General features: G+C 41.1%; 3 protein-coding genes across 4 annotated transcripts in view; all 3 read left to right on the forward strand.

The window, feature by feature from the left end:
- Positions 1-270: 270 nt before the first annotated feature.
- On the forward strand, positions 271-2,260 carry vtcn1 (V-set domain containing T cell activation inhibitor 1). The gene is made up of 5 exons (XM_026912992.3): positions 271-455; positions 663-727; positions 840-1,196; positions 1,324-1,575; positions 1,907-2,260. The coding sequence occupies exons 1-5, from the start codon at positions 424-426 to the stop codon at positions 2,014-2,016; spliced, it is 816 nt and encodes a 271-aa protein (XP_026768793.2). The 5' UTR covers positions 271-423; the 3' UTR covers positions 2,017-2,260.
- Positions 2,261-2,558: 298 nt separating this feature from the next.
- trim45 (tripartite motif containing 45) lies at positions 2,559-11,679 on the forward strand. The gene is made up of 6 exons (XM_026948027.3): positions 2,559-3,578; positions 6,250-7,001; positions 8,728-8,857; positions 10,026-10,140; positions 10,229-10,355; positions 11,180-11,679. The coding sequence occupies exons 1-6, from the start codon at positions 3,145-3,147 to the stop codon at positions 11,326-11,328; spliced, it is 1,707 nt and encodes a 568-aa protein (XP_026803828.2). The 5' UTR covers positions 2,559-3,144; the 3' UTR covers positions 11,329-11,679.
- Positions 11,680-15,066: 3,387 nt separating this feature from the next.
- Positions 15,067-21,236, forward strand: part of man1a2 (mannosidase, alpha, class 1A, member 2) — a 66,806-nt gene continuing 60,636 nt past the window's right edge. The window contains exons 1-2 of one of the 2 annotated variants that reach the window (XM_053233983.1): positions 15,067-16,040; positions 16,619-17,103. In XM_053233983.1, coding sequence (XP_053089958.1) covers positions 16,793-17,103 — 311 coding nt within the window. In that variant the 5' untranslated portion in view covers positions 15,067-16,040; positions 16,619-16,792. The remainder of the gene's footprint in view (positions 16,041-16,618; positions 17,104-21,236) is intronic. The other variant, XM_026912135.3, reaches the window with a different exon arrangement.

Here is a 21,236-nt window from a genome sequence, read left to right on the forward strand (position 1 = left end):
GGTTTTGCCTCATACAATATAATGTATATGTGATTGACTTAATGGAAGTCTCTTTTTCGTCTCTGTTTGTTCTGTGTAATGATGAACATCTTTATATAAATGTTTACTAGAGCAGTTTTAACCAACATGGACAGGCCAGGGTTAAGCAGAATTAATTGTGTGTATTTGAAAAATACACAGCTGACATCAGGCTTCAGTTATTTCAGCTCAGCCTTATCAGGCATGCAAGCCCACGCCTCTAGGTGCCAATATTGACAGAAGGTGCTGCTCCCATGCTTCAGGCTGGGATTAAATATGAAGCTGACAGACCCAAGTGGACCCTTGCTAGTGTATACGGCTTTCTCATGCGGCTGTCACGAATGGAAAATACAGTGATCGATTTATGACTGCTGCAGTCCACAATCAGCATCCGATGACATCAGTATGGCGTCGATTGGACAGATCATCTTTTGGAGGTATCTTTCAGACAAATTTTTAGCACTTATCATTAACTATAGTTTGTGTATTTGTATATTTGCAGAACTATGGTGTTAGATCACATTACATAATTTTATATAAGCACATGCTTATTACTTTTAGTGTATATTTTAGTACAGATAATAACGTTTACAGAAATATAAACTACATCTTGGTTTCCATATATGCTGATTTGTCTCTTACAGCATGATTGTCCTCATATTTGTAATGGCTGGACTTATAATTCTCCTTTTGGCTATTGCATTTTCAGGTTAGTCTAAATTTAAATTTCCTACTTGATAGGTGTTGGTCTATTTTTCTATATTTCTGTGTACTGCATTCATGATAATCGTATTTTCTGTACATTTGTTTGTGGTTCCAAGTATCCCAGGGCTCTGTGGTGACTAATAAACCGTTTCCTGTGGGCAACCTGGGACAGGATGTGATCCTGGACTGCAAATTCCAAACCAAAACTAGCCAAGTTTCTTCTGATGTGTCGATCACCTGGCAAAAGGACGGTCTCACTGGGGTCGTTTATCAATACCAGAACAACGCAGATCATTTACAGGACCAGAACGCACAGTTCAAAAACAAAGTTAAACTTTTCCCAGATGCTATCCACACAGGCAACGCTTCCCTTCTCTTGAGGACAGTAAGGATGGAGGATGAGGGAGTGTATCGCTGCAGTGTGACTGCTTCTGGAGTCACCGGGACAGTCAGCATTCATCTCAGAGTGGGTGGTAAGAAACTTCTACATAGTATGTCTTTAATTATTTAGATAAAAAGCCTGTAGTATTTATAGAAGGGAAATACACAGCTAAGCACAACTGCTAATGTTAGTCACTGTGCTTAATCTATTGTTTGCAGCTTTCTCAGCTCCTAATATAACCAGGTCAAACAACAGCCTGAAGGCCTACGCTCAGAGATGGCTGCCCAAACCTGATGTAACCTGGTTTGACCAGAATGGAACGCAGTTAAAAAGTAGCACCGAGTTTTACAGTATACCGATGGGGATTGTGCAAGTAATGAGCGACCTCCAAGTCCAAGTGACTGAAGGGACTTACACCTGTATCATCCAGAATGCACTTGTCACAGCTGTCTCTGAAGCAACAGTTAGAGGTACTGATTTTTTTTTTTTTTTTTTTTTGGTGCTTATAGGTACAACTGCACATACTTCTATGCATAAGTATATAGACAAACTACAATAAATAGACATTAGCACTCACCCAGATTGAAAACATTTACTCAGACATTGCACAGCATATGACACCTACTCCATGGCTTTACTCACTTATTCAGTATGGCATCTGTGATCAATAAAAAGACATTTCTTAAAGCCTGTTAGGAGAATGAATGATATAGAGCCAGTGTTATGTGAGTGAAACATACACAACTTAGGAAAGCTATCATCTTCTGCGGTTTTTGAACTTCTGCTGTTTTTACTCTTCAGATAATGAAGTTTTGACAAGGACTGACTTCATATTTAATTCATCGCCCAACATCGTCACATCACATGTGATTGGCACAGCCTTCATCATTTTCTGTATGTTGGTGTACTGAAGGTACATCCGGTGGATATGGCATCGGCTGTTAGCAGAGACATGATTCACACTGTGTTGTAAAAAAAAGCACACATAAGGTTTTGGTAAATATCTCCTGATACTTAACTTTAACTTGTGGCATTTCTGTCTTGGTCTCAGTATACCAAAGCATGAATGACAACAAAACAGCTGCAAAATGTCACCTGCAACTTTATCTGTAAATAACATTTAAGCTTACCTTAAATAAACGTCAGTAATGGCTATTTATAGAGTTGTGTTTTATTCTTATTCTCATGATGATGATGATGATGATGATGTTGCCTATAGTCTTTCTGGTCAGAGTAGATGCAGATCAGTAGATGGCGACACTGCTGCTCATCGGTCAGAGCGCGTGGCACTGTAAGCCCCGCCCACAAATGCGTGCGAGTTCGCCGATTGGTCGGACAGCGAAGTTCTCGAATATTATTACGTATGAAAGCATGTTGCCTGATCCGCTGTTTTCTCGCGAGACTGTGATTTAAGTCTTGATTTTTAATCCTCGGGTCGGAGGATTATATAGTATTTTTCTACAAGTCGCAATAAGTAAGCTGTTTTTTTTTAATGCAAACAGTAGAGTTAATGTGTATTAACAGATGTATGCACTGTGATAATGTAGAGAATTAGCAGGTGAAATGGGATTAGATGGCGAGCAGATGAAGTCCAATCTACTTTTACTGACTGTTCTAGGTTGTGCTTCTGTAATTCGGTTTATTCATTCAGTCATTCATCCTATGACAGTCTCTTTAAAAAAATGAAAATTGTAGTTCCATGATGAAAAGCAATAAGGTAAATGTGTGTTTACAATGCTGGTGTGTTAATTATGTACTGTATGATGTTACTTTCTGAAATGTTCAGTGTATTTGGCAATTGTGAAGCAGCTGATTGAATGTTGGAGGCCCAGAGGTAGCAGTTTTGCACTGAGTTTGTTCTGAAAGGGTGATTTTGTATGGCATATCTGGCAACCCTGTGAGCAAGTAAAACTTTGCTTTGTGTTTGTAGGACAGACTTCGAGGCTGTGATAATTTAATAACGAGGCATATTTTAGTTTAAAAGTGCTTGTTTTGGAGAGTCGTTGTTAAAGATAGTTGCACTCTAACAGACTGTTAGGATGTCGGCTTGTGGGGAAGAATCTGCTCCTGGAGTGAGCAACACGTCGGGTAAGGGGAACGTGAGGAAGTGCAGAGCGCTGTGCGGTGTGTGTAAGCGCATGTACCGCGAGCCCAAACTCCTCTCCTGCTTGCACACGTTCTGCGCAGACTGTATCCGCGAGCTGGAGCGCTTTTCTCCGCTGAGTGCGGCCCGAGAGCAGGCGCAGTCCGTCACCGTGCTGTGTCCTGAGTGCGACAGTGAGGTGGAGCTGCCGCGCTCCGGGGTGGACGGGCTCGCTGCAGACCCCCTGGCGCTGGACGAGGTGTTCATGGAGACGCTGCTGCTGGAGAAAAGCGCCGCGTGCGACCTGTGCGGAGACGCCGAGGCCGAGGCCCAGCAGCGCTGCGAGGTGTGCAGCCTCAACCTGTGTGACTTCTGCAGCCAGGCGCACAGGTCAGTGTGCTCACTTCATACACGTGTGACGTGCAGTGCTCAGGCAAAAGTTTCTCTACGCTTAGGACGAAGTGAGGGGAACATCTAGAGCCAGGTGTCACCTTTCTACCTTCCCTGCAGCACTATCAAAAACAAACTGTGACTTCTTTTTAAAGTAAAGCAAGAGTTTGGTTTTTCAGGACAGTCCTGGAGCAGGGACGGATTTAGTACTAGGCAAAGGCAGGCAACAGCATTGGGCCCCCAGAAACCAAGGGCCCCGTAGAAATGCAAGTTATATATTTTTTATTATTAATGCTAAAAAATGTATGCGGAAAATGTAAATTTCGTTAAAACACTGAATAGGGCCCCATTCTTTTATTTTGCCTAGGGCCCCCAAATCACTAAATCCACCCTGTCCCGGAGACTTGGTGTCCTGCTTGCAGATTCCTAACATCTCACATGACTCAGTTCATATGAGTTTAGGGGCAGAGTTAAGTTTCATATCTTTTCTTACGACTTCACTCATAAGGAATTGAGCGAAACCCAACTCCATTTTTCTGACATCTGTTCTAACTGAGCATTGCTTGGGGATCTTTACCCATTTTCTTGACATGGCTCATGGAAAAGGAGATGGTCACAACCATCCATCCATCCATTCTCTGTACCGCTTACCTTACACAGGATCACAGGGAACCTGGGCACAAGGCAGGGGACACCCTCGGCGGGGTGTCAACCCATCGCAGGGCACAATCATGCACACACACTCACACACCCTTTCAGACAATACAGACAATTTAGAGATGCTCATCAGCCTACAATGCTTGTCGTTGAACTGGGGAGGAAACCGGAGTACCCGGAGGAAACCCCCCGAAGCACAGGGAGAACATGCAAACTCCACACACAGAGCCCCAACCCCCAGGGTGCAACACATAACAGTACATAAGAGTACATAAGGTGCACATACACAACAGTGTGAGATGTGTGCAGGACAATAAATACACAGGACAATATACGCAGAACAGTAAACACACAGGACAACCGAACAGTGTTGTGTGGGAAAGCTGTTGCACAATGGACTATAAACTGTTGTGTAATGTAGCAGCAATAAGAGTCACATACATAAAAAGTGTCTGATGCATTAATACCTAGGAGCAGTTTGGCATAGCCAACCCACCCACTGGAATGTGTATGGGAAGTGGGAGAAACTGGAGAACCCAGAGGAAATCCAAGCAGATATGCAGAGAACATGCACAGAAGCTGTGTATAGACGGTAAGCTCCGGATCGAACCTGGGGACCTGGAGCTGTGAGGCGGCAACACAACCTGCTGCACCGTCATGCCACCCACATTTTCATCTTAACTTCTTTTTTCCATAGATATATTATAAAATTGTGGTACACTGTGATCTTTTTTTAAAAAAAAAAAAAAAAAAAAAATCCTTGAGGGTGCAAACATTTGCACACAGCAATATGTCTATAGTTTATAGCCACCACCTCTAATACACAGAGCCAATACTGTAATGTGTGGGATTTTCATTCCTGAAGAAGGGCCTGGTGATTCAAGTCATTAATCAAGCCGTAAGTTCAAGCCATTGAAAAAAAAAAAGAAATGACATCATTGGGGAAAATAAAAGCCAATCATGCATGGCGTATACACCTAGTCCAGGTATTCTCCACTCCACTGCCCTGCTTCCATGACTCCCAGAATACCTGATAGTGATAAACCCAGGGCATTTTGAAAGGAATGGGGGAAGTGAGTTTACCTAGGCTACATGCAGATCAAGTTCAAGTATGAAAAAATAGTAGCATTACATTTAATAATAGTAAAACATAGCTAAAAGTAAAAAGAAAAAAAAAAATCTGAAAGTTGGCACTTCATATGGCACATAATTTCTCTGGTATAGATTACATGTTCTATCACTATAAATAAGAGCTCGCAGCTCATGGATTTGTATCTTTTTGTGTCAATACATTTAAAAAAAAATCAGACTAAGTGGACTACAAATGCATAATAAAACTGCTGTTCATTATTAAATTGCAGTAGATGTCATTGTTGCAACGCAGCACAGACTTTATCTTTGAAAAATGATGATATGGCACATTCCAGTTTACTTTTGACCCCTATAAAGAGAGACTCTTCAGAGTAGGGTGGAGTCTTCAGAGGGAGTATGGCATACTCATGTTCACTGGAGACTGAACCATAGCCTTAATTAAGTGCACCAGAATTTAGGACCCCTGCTGTACTCCATCCCCCAGTCAATCTCCTTGAAGCCTTCAAGCAGTAATTCAAATAGCCTTTTTACCGACCAGGTGTATGAAACTAGCAAGTAGCTGGAGCACACTATATTTAGTTGCTGTGCTCTTGGAGTTGGACTTTTAAAGTAAGCATTTAATCTGGATTTGTTGCCTGCAGCTTCTGACATGAAATTTTACTTTCAAAATTCTCTAGGTTAAAGTGTTTTGAAAACATAACTGGAAAGTGAGTGTGTTTTTACAGTACATACATAGCTGTTTTCTCAACCCAAAACACCTCAGAATAAGTCTGGTGATGCCTATAGTGCCAAGGAGCATATTTTGAAGACAAGGTTTTGCCACTGTCTTACTTATCTCATTAATTACTCTCATATTTTCAATTATTTATAGCAATTACCAGTTTAACATGTTTTTTTTTTTTCTTTTTTTTTTTTCAAGCAGGAGACAGAAGAAGACATCCAGTCATGCAATCCACAGCTTGGAAGAGCTGAAGCGCCAGGGCCGTCTCTCCAGACCCGTTCTGTGTTCTCTGCACCCAGGCCAGGAGTTGCGTCTCTTCTGTGAGACCTGTGATCTCACTGTTTGCCTGGAATGCGCCGCCACGTTTCACAGGGACCATCGCTGCAGTCCCACGCATGAGGTCATACATCAGCATGGCGACCGTATCCGGGAGCTGGTTTCCAGGAGGCTGCGGCCTCGTCTAGTCCGTCTGGAGGAGGCACTGAGGTGTGTGGAGGTTTCCCAGGAAGCTTGGCAGTCTCGGGCAGAGGAGATGGCGAGGGAAATCCAGGCCTTTGCGCAAGCCTACACGAGCGCTGTGGCAACTCACTGCCGTTCTCTTCTGCGTTCCCTGGAGGATCTGAGACTACAGAGGCGCAATCAGCTCCAACTGCAAAGGGCGCAGCTGCAGCAGGCACTGTTTGATATCCGTGGCAGTGTTGACTTTGCTGAACGCTTGCTCACATGTGGCTCAGAGGCAGAGATCCTCAGCGTGAAGGGAGTAACCACAAGGCGGTTAATGAGCCTTTTGGAGATGGGGTATGATCCACACGTGACCCCTGTTAGCCATGACAGTGGTAGCAATATCTGTTTTTTACCACAGGAGCTTGCAGGGCAGGTGGAGGGATTTCCCATGGTGGGAGTTCTGCAGGCCAAGACTGTAGATCCCAGCAAGTGCACCATTCAAGGCGAAGGTGAGGATTGAGGCAGCTATTGAGATTAGTTTCTTTACACAAGTGAGCATTTGCATTAAGGAAAGATAGAAAGCACTGAAAGGGAAGAGTTTTAAAGAAGTTAAAGGGTAGAAAGCATTGAGGCCGATATCTGTTTAAAAAAATAAATAAATAAAATAAATAGATCACAATTATAAGAGGGATAGATTCAGCATTTAACCAAGGTAAGAAAAGATGGCCAGCAAAGATTCTGTCTGGATTCTATTAGTCAGGTTAGCTGTTCTATCTGGCTGCAGAATGGAGCTTGCTAAGCTGCAGAATAAGCTGTATGCAGATATTATCACTACTGAATGATGCTAGGCTGAGCACCGTAGCTGCTGGGATTATCTTGCAAAATGATCTTTGTATTTTAATTTACCAGCAGAGGTTTTGTTGATAAATTTTAAGTGTATTTTAATTGATGATGATGTTATTTCTGACCATAGAAATAAAGCGTTCTGTTCCCATCTGTAGCTCAGTTCACATTACATAGGTAGAAAAAATCCAGTGGCGAGCGCACAGAGGGCACAAGTGAAACACTGGAAAACACTGTTTCGTCAGTTTTCAGATGGTAAAAGCAGAAAACCGCTTTGCGCTAGCAATGCCATTGTGTTCCTATGGAAAGAGCAGTGCCGCTTTAACTTGACATGTGGTGTAGACTTTCATGCTGTATTATTTAATTTGGTCCAAAAAACACATTCTTGGGAATGAGAACACTTCGACTGAATTTCCAGGTAGTACCTGATGTCTGGATATGCACACACACACACACACACAGGACTAAGGGAAGGATTGGAATGTAGTGATCACTGAATGTGGTGGTGACATTCCTTGTTCCCATGACAACTTTTCAGTTGGTGGTGTCGGTCGTGGTTTTCGTCTCTTTGCCGTGTCTCAGCATGTCTGATGTAGGTGCAGTCACCAGCCACGTTATTAAAAGGGAAACCTGACCCTGAGACACTAAAAGCAGATAGATATGGCATTAACAGCAACCATGAGTATAATAAATTTGGATATTTGTTTTTAAAGTAATAATTTATTTTAATTGCATTTCAGAAAACAAGACTTAGCTGTAGGAATAGCACGCTCAGTAATTCATCTTGAGTGAATTTCTCAGAAATAGTCACATTTCTGAAATAATATTCACAGAAATCTCACAGATCTGTCTTACTGTTTTGATGAGTGACCTGGGTTGTTGAATGAGGATTAAAATAGAAACTGTGACAGAGAAGCCGTCTTTGGCTGTGTTGGGGAAAGCAATAGCACACTGATATTGTGGTTCCTTGTTATACATTTAGAATAATACCTCTGCATATTGCAGTTTCTCTGTAGTTTGCTGTATTCAGGGATGAGGTGGTATGCAGTGTTCTTGTGGTTTAGTACTTTAAGGATTGAATAGATGGGGTAATCTGTACAATGAACAAAAATCAGTCATTGAGTGTTAACTGTATTGACTTTTTTGAAGTAGGCTGAGAGATGTTTGATCAGAAAATGGGCTGCTGTTATGCATCTGTCTTTAATCTTTTTGGTGCCATTTGGTAAATGGAAATCTGTGAGACTGAGTATCTGAATCTGACAGCAGCTGCAGCTATAAAGGCTGAATTTTTCTGGCAGACAGCCCAAAACCTTGAATTAGCCCAATATCACATAATTTGAAAAGAAATGTATACATTCGTGAATGTTCATATATTGTGTGATATATTTGCAGGTGTCCAACAGTGTGTTGAGGGCCAGAAGTGTGAGTTCACACTCATCTCTAGGGACTCTGCTGGGGAGCTGATGGGCAAAGGAGGAGACTCTGTGCTAGTCAGCATAATCCACACAGAAAAGAAAGAGTGGTGAGTTTGAAACCCCTCTCTGAAATTTGTCCATTATACACTTCCCGGCCCAAAAAAAAGTCGCTGTTTAGATTTAATAGGCAAATACATAAGAGTCTATGAATGGATCATTATTAGAGTGATTATAATGTTTCTAGCATGTTATATGTTTGGCAACAGTTCTTTTAATCTTAAAAGGTGAAGTGTGTAGCTTATTAGTTCTTTAATAACCATGTAGAAAGACGTATCATGGCCATATTCCAGGATGACACTGCCAAGATTCGTCAGGGTTAAAATTGTGAAAGAATGGTTCAGAGAGCATAAAGAATCATTTTCACACATGAATTGGCACCTCTGAGTCCTGACCTTAACCTCAGTAAAAGTCTTTGGGATGTGCTGGAGGAGACTTTAAACAGTGCTCATCTCTTGCATTGTCAATACAAGATCTTGACCAAAAACTGATGCATCGCTTGATGGAAATAAATGTTGTGATGTTATTTCCATCAAGAGGTGTTGATGTCACTGTCACTGGAATATGGCCATGATACGTCTTTCTACATGGTCTACATGCTAGAAATGTTATAATCACACTATTAATGATCCATTCATAGATTCTTATGTATTTGCCTATTAAAATCTAAACAGCGACTTTTTTTTGACCGGGCAGTGTATGTTACTACATGTAGACAGGTTTCAGGATATTTGAAGTTCCTAAATATTTAAGTCCATTCTGTTTGGGGGAATTTCACACAAGCTTGCAAAGATCCATTCTCCAAGCAGCCACAATTACTAAGTAATGGGCCTTAGGACCAGTGAGCGCTACTGTGTCACATTCCAGACTACTGCAGCAACCTTTTATGGTAGCCGTTTGCCTTCAACTAGAGCAGAAGGAGCAGCAGTGGAAGATGCCTAGAACAGGAACTAGGACTAGAGCTATCCTGTGTTTGGATTGCACGCCCTGAGGAGATTCAGGATGATACAGTTCCTCCTCTTTCATTAAGATGGCTTAATGATGCAGGTTAATTGCTAAATGTAAACTAAGACTGACTTGTGCATTGGTGAAAACATCTTGTCTACCTTCTTGGAAATCTGTTTCATTGTAGGCTTATGTGTCTGTGTTTGACATTCTTAATTTCTTAATTAAAAAACTTACACTGCACCTCTTTACGCTGCCTTTCATGCCTTACAGCAAAGTGGAGACAACAGTGATTGATAACAGTGATGGGTCGTATGCTGTCTCCTACACACCCAAGGAACCGGGATTCTACTCTGTGTGGGTGTGTGTTAAAGCACAGCATGTTAAGGTAACAGCTTGATTCTGCAGATTTTTAACGTGTGGTGCCAGTACTGCATCAGTGCAGGACTAATGTCTCTGTGTTCTCTGCTCTACAGGGTTCACCTTTTGTGCTGAAGGTGAAGAGAAAATTTCAGCGCCACCACGGCATCTTCCACTGTTGCTCCTTCTGCTCTAGTGGAGGCGCTAAAGAGGCACGGTGTGGCTGTCCTGGGACCATGCCAGGTACAGCACACTTTAATTCCTGCACAGCTAGGGCTGGCTTTCAGAATGTATTTCACTTCACAGCATGACAATTGCCAACATTATTTCCCATTCAGCAAGTTTGACATGAAAAAACATGGACGCCTTCATAAAAGCGTGTCTTTGTTTGCTCTCTCAGAGTACGTAAAGCTCATAAAAAGCTACTCTAGCTGCACTTTTACAGTAACAGGCCTGAGTGGCTGTTGGTGCTGTTCTACATGCTGGACTGAAATTGCAGTACAGCAGCAACAGCAGACAATGGCGAGCAGCGTTAGCAACTAGCTAGCCAGCTAACCTTAGTGATAACTCTAATGTTGGTGATTACCTTTTCCAAACACCGATTAGTATGGTTAGTGTTATAGTGGCAACCAAGTACTCTGTCTGTATATTAACTGATGTAAAGCCAATACTGTTATAAACTAATTTAAAAGTAGTGAGGAGGCATTTTTGGTGGTTTTTACCAGTTGTAGGTGGGGAGTTACAAGTTGCAACTTCGCCTCGAATGCAGCATAAGTACAATGTTTTCAGACTTTTGACTGGCATTGTACATTCTCTCACAGTCTGGTCTATGTTGCTGTGAATTTTATTTCAGTACTCAACTGCATACGTGTATACAGCTGTATACATATATATGTATTTTAAATGCTTTTTCATGAGACTAACTTGTATCTGTGTCTTTTTTCTCTTCTTCTATGATGTGTGTCTGCCTGTGTGTATCTGTGTATCTGTGTGTGTGTGTGTGTGTGTGTGTGTGTGTGTGTGTGTGTGTGTGTGTGTGTGTGTGTGTGTGTGTTCTTGTTCCACAGGAGGGTTCCGGGGCTGTGGTCATGGCCATAAAGGTCACCCAGGGAAGCCACACTGGTCCTGCTGTGGTAGCGTGCTGGAGAGCTCAGAGTGCGTGCGTAGCCTCGTGTCAGGCTCTCACCGTGGGCATGTCCGAACTGTGGAACTCTGATAGAACACCCTCACATGAAAAGACACAAGGAGATTTCATAGCTCGAAGATGTTATGACATGTACAGTGCTTTAAAAACATGAAACTGTTTTGGTATGTTTTTTTTTTTTCCTAAGATGTCACCAGCAGGCCTGCTTGTGATGCAGATGATCTCTGTGAAGCTGGATTATTCACCAAAAACCATTAAGACTCTTTTATTTAACAGCTTTTGGTACAAGTGTTTTGAACGAGTCAAGATGTGACTTAACCAAAGCTTTAAGAAGGTGCTAAAAATGAACATGAATTAAGAAAAATAGACACAAGTAAATATTCCCACACCAAACGTGGAACTAATAAACTAATACTCTTAATACTTTTGCTTAATCTCAACTCTGTGTAAACGTGAACCTTTTACTCACAGCTATTAATTAGTACTCACAGATTTTAATAAGCTTGAACAAAAGTGTTGCATAAGTTTTAAAAGCTATGTAGATTTTTTAGTGTGTTTGTATGTGTGCGTGCATGTGTTTGTGTGTGTTCACAGCTTTACTGAACACCTCCTGTGGGATATATAGTAATAATAAGTATTACAAAATATATTTTAAATAATTTCATTTCTAGTTTGAAATGTGAATAGATGTAATACTACTGTGTGTAATAAAGGGAGTTTTGAAAGGGTAGGACATATCTTGTACAGGAAAATGTTTCTGCAATGCATGGAAAGTTATCCAGGTTATGATGGTAATATTACACTTTAACTATTTAGAAACTGGTATTTCTAAAACTATTCCTTGGGGTCCCCCCAGCCACGTGTTGAGTAAGCTCGAAGAGTAAGATATGCTCTTCTAGCCAACACCAGATGGCAACAATGTGCTGTGGCTAAGCTACAGTGCAAGTGAGGCTGAGGTGTTCCCTGATATAGCGTTTTCTATTTCCTATTGTCCTGATTTAAAGTTAAATCAGTTTTCAAAACTTCACATTAATGCTTGATTAAGCATTTCCTTGCCAAATGTCAGCAAACTATGGTTTATATTTTCTGTTGAAATGCTATGAATTTTAACATTATGAATATGTACTCACTGTACACTTTATTAGGAACACCTGCACATTCATGCGGTTGTCTAATCAGCCAATCATGTGGCAGTGGCGCAATGCAAAAATCATGCAGATAAAGATCAAGAGCTTCAGTTAATGCTCACATCAAACATCAGAATGGGAAAAAATGTGATCTCTGTGACTTTAACTGTGGCATGGTTGTTTATGCCGGATGGGCTGGTCTGAGTATTTCAGAAACTGCTGATCTCCTGGGAATTTCACACAACAGTCTCTAGAGTTTACACAGAATGGTGTGAAGAATAAAAACAGGGAGTGAGTGACAGTTCTGTGGGTGGAAATACCTTGTTGATAAGAGAGGTCAGAGGAAAATGGACAGATTGGTTTGAGCTGCCAGGAAGGATATAGTAACTCAAATAATCACTCTTTACAGCTGTGGTGAGCCGAAAAGCATCTCAGCATGCACAACACAGTGAACCTTGAGGTGGATGGCCTGCAACAGCACAAGACCACATCAGGTTCCACTCCTGTAAGCCAAGAGCAAGAATATGAGGCTATCATGGGCACAGACTCACAGAAACTGGACAGTTGAGAAAAAAAAAAAATCACCTGGTCTTTTTCCAGTCTTCAACTATCCAGTTTCTGTGAGTCTGTGCCCATCACAGCCTCATATTCTTGTTCTTGTTCCCCATATGTTCATGCTTGTTTCCTACACCTAGCAAACTGTTAGTAGGTGAATAGGCTAGTGTAAATTGTATTGGTGTATTTGAGGGTGTGGGTGTAGGTGTGATGCCCTGCAAGGGACCACCACAACCATGACCAGTTACTGAGGATGAATGAATGAACTGTATTTCATCATTTATTTGTTTCTTAAAGAACATATTTTGATCTTAATGAAACTAAGATTGAATAAATGCAGTAATTCTTTACAAGTAGGTAAGCATGTGTGATGGGAAGAATGTATCATGGTACAGATCACTAAACCAGGTGAAATTAGTGGGGATTAGTCATGATATGCCCCCTGGTTAGACTGGACTATTTCCAGATTACCCATAGTTTAAATGAGTGACAAAGTCTTTCAAGCCTTTAGGCACTGGCGATCTAAAACTTTCATACTTATTATTGAGGCCATATGCCATTCTGTTAACTTTACTAATGATCTAACTTGATCTTTTCCCAAAATAACACCTTTCCCTTTCTGTTTTCATGTTTTGTCCACAAAACTGTTTGCAGTGGTTTATTTTCTCTCAACCCAATTATTACATCCTTTTTTATTTATGTGAAAATTTCCTTACAGCAGATCACAGCACATTCATACTGCATAGATTTGTCATCAATCCCAAATGTACTTCAAATGCACATAGTGGCAGTGTTTTCCAAGAGCAGTCTGCACTTAATGACATTTGCAGCTTGCAAAAAAATCCCATAAATTCACCCTCTGATGATAGTGAGGTAAAACAGTGGAGTGAAACACTGGGCTACTAGCAGATCAAGGACTGGGTCACAGTTAATGAAATTAATAGCTGCACGCCTCAGCAGACAGGAAGCTCACCTTTTGACAGGCAGCTTGTACCATGGCCCTACTTTTGTGCATTTTTAATGACATAAAAATACAAGTATAAGTGCATCTAATACATGTTTAGAATTGCTTGAAGGTTTGGGACACTGTTTAATGTTAAATAAAAAGTGTAAACAACCAAAACCTCTTCTTTTACATTAAATCATAATTATATGGTCAAAAGTCATGACGTCAAAGGAGCCACTTTTACAGAAATGAAAACTTTTACGGCATTTGTGGCAACCATCATTTGCACTGCACAACCTCAAATGAGAAAGAACACGATAAGGTGGTAGTAATGAGCTGGTTTGTGCATTTTGTGTAATACCAGCAATCAGATTTTAATATGGCTAATTAGAATCTACACATGTAAATATTTGTGGTTAAAATCTTATCAGGGTCTAATTCAGATACAACACACATAAAATTATCATTTGACAATGAGTGTAAATGCAGGTACAAGACCAGGTCAGAGAATTCAGATGTACAGTTGGGCTACAATTCAATTGTCTAAAATTGTTCTGCTTGATGGGGGCATAGTGGTTAGCACTGATGCCTTCCACATCCGGCGTTGGGGGTTTGAATCACGCCTGTGCGCGTGGAGTATGCATGTTCTCCACGTGCTTTGGGGGTTTCCTCTAGGTACTCTGGTTTCCTCCCCCAGTCCAAAGACATGTGTTGTAGGCTGATTGGTATCTCTAAATTGTCTGTTGTGTGATTGTGTGATGGATGGGCACCCTGTCCAGTGTTTCCCCTGCCTTGTGCCCTGAGGCTCACTGTGAGCCTGTGTAGGATAAGCAGTACAGAAAATGGATGGTCTGATGTTATGTTTGATCTATTTCCCTTAGATTGTCAATTAATTTGACATTATTATATACCTTCAGGATGTGATGTTTGGAGATGAATAAATAAATACATAGAAATGGCTACTGAATAACAACCTAAATACCTTTAAATAAGAATTAGGTGATGCTCTTTATTCTAATGAACGGCCCGTTGTATGACGCGGTGGGTAAATGCTGTAGCCTGTGGGAAAGGGGAGGTTTTGACGTTGTCCGTGTGGTTGGTAATTCTGCGACAGTCCCTGGCTTTTACCAGGCGGCGCTCGCTGATGGGATGCTGGCGGCCGGAGGGGGCGGAGTCAGGCGGACGGGGCGGAGTCAGGCGCCTGCTAGCTGTTGCAGGAACAGCATCATGGACATTAGAGGCTGGCGGTGCCCATGGCTCCTGAACAAAATGGGAGGTTCAAATGAGCTTAAATTCACTTCGAGGACTTGAAGATACAGATATTCTGAAAACCTTTATCTTTATGAAAACCTTTTTTTCCTCGGTGGCGTCGTTTTAAGGCGGAGCAGCGATGAGGAGCTGCTGTGCGGGCTACAGGCAGAGACAGATGATCAGGCTGCTACTCAGATTTAGCTTCACGAGCTAGATGCCTTTCCAGAGACAGTCAGAGACAGAGAGAGGAGCAGCATTTAGTGTTCTTACCGAGACCTTTTGTTCAGGTTAAATGCTCTTTAGGTGTTTAGACTCTTTGCTCTGCGGTGACCCTTTGGGTTTGTGAGAACAGGGTGGTAACGTTAATCTCGCTATTGCCACGGCATCAGCGGCGCGCGCGCGCTGGGCCTGTTCCACACAGCGCCACTAAGACTCTCACAGCTGCGTGTAGTGTGTGTGTATATACATATATATACATATATACACACACACATATATACATATATATATATACACTCTGTAATTCCAGTGCACAATAACGCGGCTGAGGCTTTAATAAGAATCTTGTATAACGTATGGTGTGTAATTGGTGTGTAGGGTAGAGCTTTGGACGGTGCTATTCTGCCAGTGCTGTTCACTGTAACTCCATGACAAATGACCACAACCTATTTGCGTCAATGCAGGAAAGTCCCTAAATTTTCCTATTACTTGGAATGAAATACGGCCGCCCGCTGCCGGTGAAGGAGCACGCACGCGCCTGCTGTTAAACGCTACTCGCTAATAATAACAAGCTAATCGAGCATCTAGCTAGTTAATGCTTAGCTCCTGCAGTCGGGAAACGGTTTTTTTTTCCTTTGGATGACGACCGCAGATCGTGGATGGGAAGGAGAGTCAGGATCCTCACGGTATGTGGACACGTGTAAAGTCGGGCTAGTTTAATGTTAGCCGGACAGTCAGCAGGTGTGACAGCTCGCGCGAGCAGTTCGTGTAACGCCTACAACAGCGCGCGCTGCTGCTAGGCTACTGAAAGCTAGCTGAGCCTTTTAGTGGGGAATAAAAAAAACAACAAAACAAAACCCCGAACCTCTATTGTAATGTTATTTTATGAAGCTGTAGTTTTATAATAATTTTGTTAAACGAAGTTGTTAAAGACTGATCAGGCTGGTCACTTGGAAGCTTGTTTATTATAGCATTAGCTTGCTATCTGTGCAGTACTTAGCATGTCAGGTAGCGAGAGGATTGCATGACGCGGTCAGGTAACCCGGGTTATATTATGTTTAAGTACATTTGTTTACTTCCTAGCTTGTAATTTCCCTGGTTAATGTTTTCAGTGGTGTCTCGGGTTAGAGTTCCACCGCAGTGTTGTAGGTAAAACCTTCCCCAGTATAGGAGCCTGAAATTGCCATGGAAACTGAAACTGGCTATTCAGCCTCCCCAAGTCTGTCACATTTCTCATCTAAAAATATATTTGCTTTCTTTTCAGAACAAAATGAGGCAAGTTCTCTGATGGACACAGTCTTCTTTATGCCCAGGCTGTACACACCGCATTGGCAGTTGGGCGCATGTTTGCTGCAATGAGATAATAGAAGTAGTCTACATGAGAGAACTGTGACATTTGTCCCTCCATATTCCCTGTTTGATATCTGAACATCAGAATATGACCACGCAAGCTCTATTGCCACTCTCGGGGCGCAGGATACCCACTCTGTCTCCAGGTGCTTCGTCGTTTCCCCACCACAGAGCGACCTTGCGTCTCTCGGAGAAGTTCATCCTCCTCCTCATCCTCAGTGCCTTTATCACCCTTTGCTTTGGGGCGTTCTTCTTCCTCCCGGACAATTCCAAGCACAAGCGCTTTGACTTGGGTTTAGAGGATGTTTTGATACCACACATTGAGCCTGGGAAGGAAGGACGGCATAGCAGTGGGCAGGTCATACATGGACAAGGAGTACACGATGAACATCGACACAGGTGAGAGAAAAAGTCTGCTCCGTAAAGTGCATGTTTATGTACTTATGTAAGCTTCTGGAGCGGCTCGTGTGTGATGAGTCAGAGTAGTATGAATTTGTAAGATGTTGGGTAAATTTCTTTACTATGCTCCATTAGATTGGTGGACTTTTTAAATGCTGTTCACTTTTAGATACAAAGGAATGAGCATGAGCAAGCAGACCTGTCTTACAAGGAAATGTATTGATGGCGCAATACAGGGGCACCTCTTTCTAGGGCTTATGTCACTGTGAGTTTGTGGATGAAACTAATCAGTTTTTGTGATGAGACTGAACTTTCCATACTATTAACTCTCAACTTTTATATATGTGGGACTGTTTGTCATAGACAAGTATAATTAGGCCAAATATAGGTGTGTGTTTTTTTTAAAAACCTGTTATACTGGACCAACGCCTTTTATAGATTAGACCAATAATCTTATTCATTAAAAGGCTACGATTGCACACTGCCTGATTGTCATGACTAATATAACTAAAGTAGGCTTAAACTGTATGATTTTGTGCTGCAGACAAAAATCGCCCATTGTAAAAGAATTCTGTAAAAAGTGCTCTGGAGTTGAGATATGCGATCTTGTTATGCATAAGGTGACCGGCATTACAATTTAGTGTCACTGCGACCAAAGACAGTGTCGGGAATTTTTTAAAATTAAAATATGAGTGTGACCGCTGCTATGGAACTCATCAAAAACCCACCAATAGGATGACGCGAAATCTATGGGACAGCTATGAATATGATGGTGGCAATGACGAAATGCGGGATTTAACAGAAGTACGACTTGTTGAATTGTGGCAGCAGAGACAGCATCTCTCCAGTGTTTCATCCCAGCAGTATCACGACAGGCGTTACACAGAGGGCGTGTTTCTGTTTCTGTAAAGAGATGTGGCACGGAAAGAAATGGGGGATGAATTACAGCTTCCTGTGTCCTTCTTACATAAAGCACACTTTATAGAATTAGCTTTTGTCCCTTGTATGCAGCCACAAACGGCTACAAATTCCTCATCACCTTTTAAAACTTCATTTCTTTAGGCGTCACATAAACAAAGAAACAAGTCCTCTGTATAATAGTGGAAATATTATGCCTAAAGAAATGAAGTTTTAAAAGGTGATGAGGAATTTGTAGCCGTATGTTTTCTGCCCGAGCCTGGATCATGCTGATTGATGACGTAAGCAGAATGTTGTAATTTTCTTCAATCACAGCCTGAGATGGAGAACACGCATTATCACAGTCTGTTATAGAATTTGGCCAAGGTTTTGTTGGGATTAACTCGTACAGTGTGAAAAATAATCGTAAAATTCAGAAGAACATTGCAACGCTGTGTTTTGATCTGTCACAGCACTTCGCACAATCCAGATAACAGAAATCATTCTCATCAGAATAATGCAGGCTTTGCACGCTTGTACACATCAGAGGTTCACGATGGTTTTAATATATTGCAAGCCTAATTGCGAGTGCATGCATCAAAGAACCGGATGTGTAACAGATCTAAATGAGGGTGCGGGCTTTTATTCTCCACGAGTGAAGCACAGTGGAGCTGGCAGGCTCATGCTACAATCTGGACTTGCACTGGTGTAGGTAACGTTGCAAAATCAATAATAGCACTTTTGTTCCATGAACAGGGTTTTTGATTGAGCCATAAATATCCTGCGGACCTTGCACTTTCTTAAGGCTAGGTTTGTGTGCGAGTACACGTTCATGCATGCACACCTTATGTAAGCCTCTCATTTAGCTATCGCAAAGTCAATTCAGGAGCCGAAACCACATCATGGTTAGTAACCAGGACTTGTTCAGTTAGAGTGAAGAGCTGAGCTGGTCATCTCCACTGACGTCATACTGCTGTATGTCCAGAAATATGACGATATCTGTTCTAATTAGTTAATTCAGCTGGTCCAGGGACATCTTTGCTAACAACCATGTAATTTCTATAGAACACTTGCAGTTGAATGGGATGGGAGAACTTGGTGAAATAAAGAAAAACTTTATTTATTTTTTTTTTATGACTGGTAATGCTTTGTCTCTGCTGGTGTGTTACTTTAGTGCATCGCCACAGTGGCCCTCTCCACTGGTAATCCTCGGACACAGTAGATTTTAACCTGTTAAAAACTGTTTTGTTTGGTGTTTATGTCCAAGTTAATGTATGTCAAACATCATGTGTTACCAGATGAAGTAGAAATAATGGTTGATAAACTTCGGTCATCTGACATTGCTTGCAGTTGTGCTGGACCATTAGGGAGCTGTCTGAAAGTTTGCTCACACCACTGTGTGTTTTTCAGAGAGGCTGCTTTAGTGAGTTTACAGTAGTGGAGTCACTCATCATGAATAATGCATTCTGCTGCCTGGTCATCTGCTTTCGTTCATGACCCACAGAGAGATTAGCTCATCCTGGCCTGAACTCTGGAGGCAGACACAAGCACATTGTCTGATATTTCTCACTCCGGCCTGTGCCGTGGCCTGTGCCGTGGTCTGTGCCAGGCTATGCCCGGCTAGTCCAGGCTCAATTACGCTTTACTGCAGCATAACGGAGAACTTTTTTCTAGGGAAAATACTGGCTGAAGACTGTCATACAAATAGTTGATATTAGTTATTTAAATGTCTTTTTAAAAAACTTTATTACACTCTTGTAATCATATTAGTATTTTAATAATGTACATTATGAGGAAAGAAGTGAATTATCATTGGATATGTAAATAAAATACTTTTTGTTAAAAGAAAAAATACTGCAGATATATAAAACTTATTGCTGATAATAGACAATAAATAACAAACACTATGTCAATCAATAGTGTATTATGGCAAATGAACTATGGTTAGTGATGGTGTTCAAGGGTTGTGAGATATGATTTTTATTGTCTAGAAGATATCACACCAGCCTAAAATCCAGCGACGTTTACTCCTATCATATTGTATTGCAAGATGCACCAACCTTTATGCATTTTGAGAGCAGAACAGGGAAAATATCGGCCATGTGGACACTAGACAAGTAGTTTGTAATAGGATTATATTGAAAATGTATTTTTTTTTTAATTTTTATCATTAAAAACTGTGCATTTCTGTAGAATCACTTAAAAATCCAATATCTACGCAGTAATTATATTGGTGGTTCTCTTGCTCATGATGTGTGCAGCTTTACTCATTGCATACATTTATGTGAAAATATGTTATGATGGAATCACATTAAAACAGTTCATTCTTAATTGTTACGACTAAAATATTTGGTAAAGAGCTTGTAGTTTCACCAACAGCCAGCCAGGGATGTTGCCTCATAATTCACAAAGCTTGCGCTATGCATTCAGGTGCTGTATTGTCAGATAAAACTGATGGGAGCAGCTGAATTTGTTTGAATTTACATTTCAAATGCCTGGATTTAGCTCACTTTAACCACAATCCCTGACTTTATCTTTCTGAATCTTGGGGCTTGAAAGCTTTGAAATTGTAGCTAGCAAAACTCTGAAGTACTGCATTACATGTACAGCTCAGCATGAACTTCACTTCAAGATTAATTCCAATTTACATGATCAAAATTAAGACAGTTAGAAAGTAAATTTTTTTCAACACTGGTCAAAAACAGAAAGAACGTTCTTAATTGGTAAGATCGAATACTTTTGGTGTTATGAGTTTCAATCTGGCTGTTTCTCATTCATTCATACTTCAGTCTCAATACATGACTAATAAATATATTTTAACACTGACTGCATTATGATCACATGATTTTTAAACATTTTATTCTTTAAATGTTTTCTCTATACTGTATGTTCAAAAAATTTCACCTTTGGAATTTAAAATTGGAAGTTCACACACAAACGTCTTAGAAACGTCTTAAAGTAAAGTAAAGTCTCCTATCTGCGTTTTAGTCCTGGTTGCACTGGAAGGTTCAGTTTTTAAACATGTGGCTAACTAATGTTAATAATATTAAATGTTATGTGGTTTAATGCTAATGTAATGTTAGCTACGGTATTAGCATTACATAACACTTTCCAAAATAACTTAATGTTTATTCACTGCACGATCAGCAAGTACAGTACCTATGAGATTAACATTCCAAATGATTTAGCTCAGCCGAATCTTGCTGATCTCCTGAAGCATTATATTTCAGTAATGC

This window comes from Pangasianodon hypophthalmus, chromosome 5, assembly GCF_027358585.1.
Source record: "Pangasianodon hypophthalmus isolate fPanHyp1 chromosome 5, fPanHyp1.pri, whole genome shotgun sequence".
Classification (NCBI taxonomy): Eukaryota; Metazoa; Chordata; class Actinopteri; order Siluriformes; family Pangasiidae; genus Pangasianodon; species Pangasianodon hypophthalmus.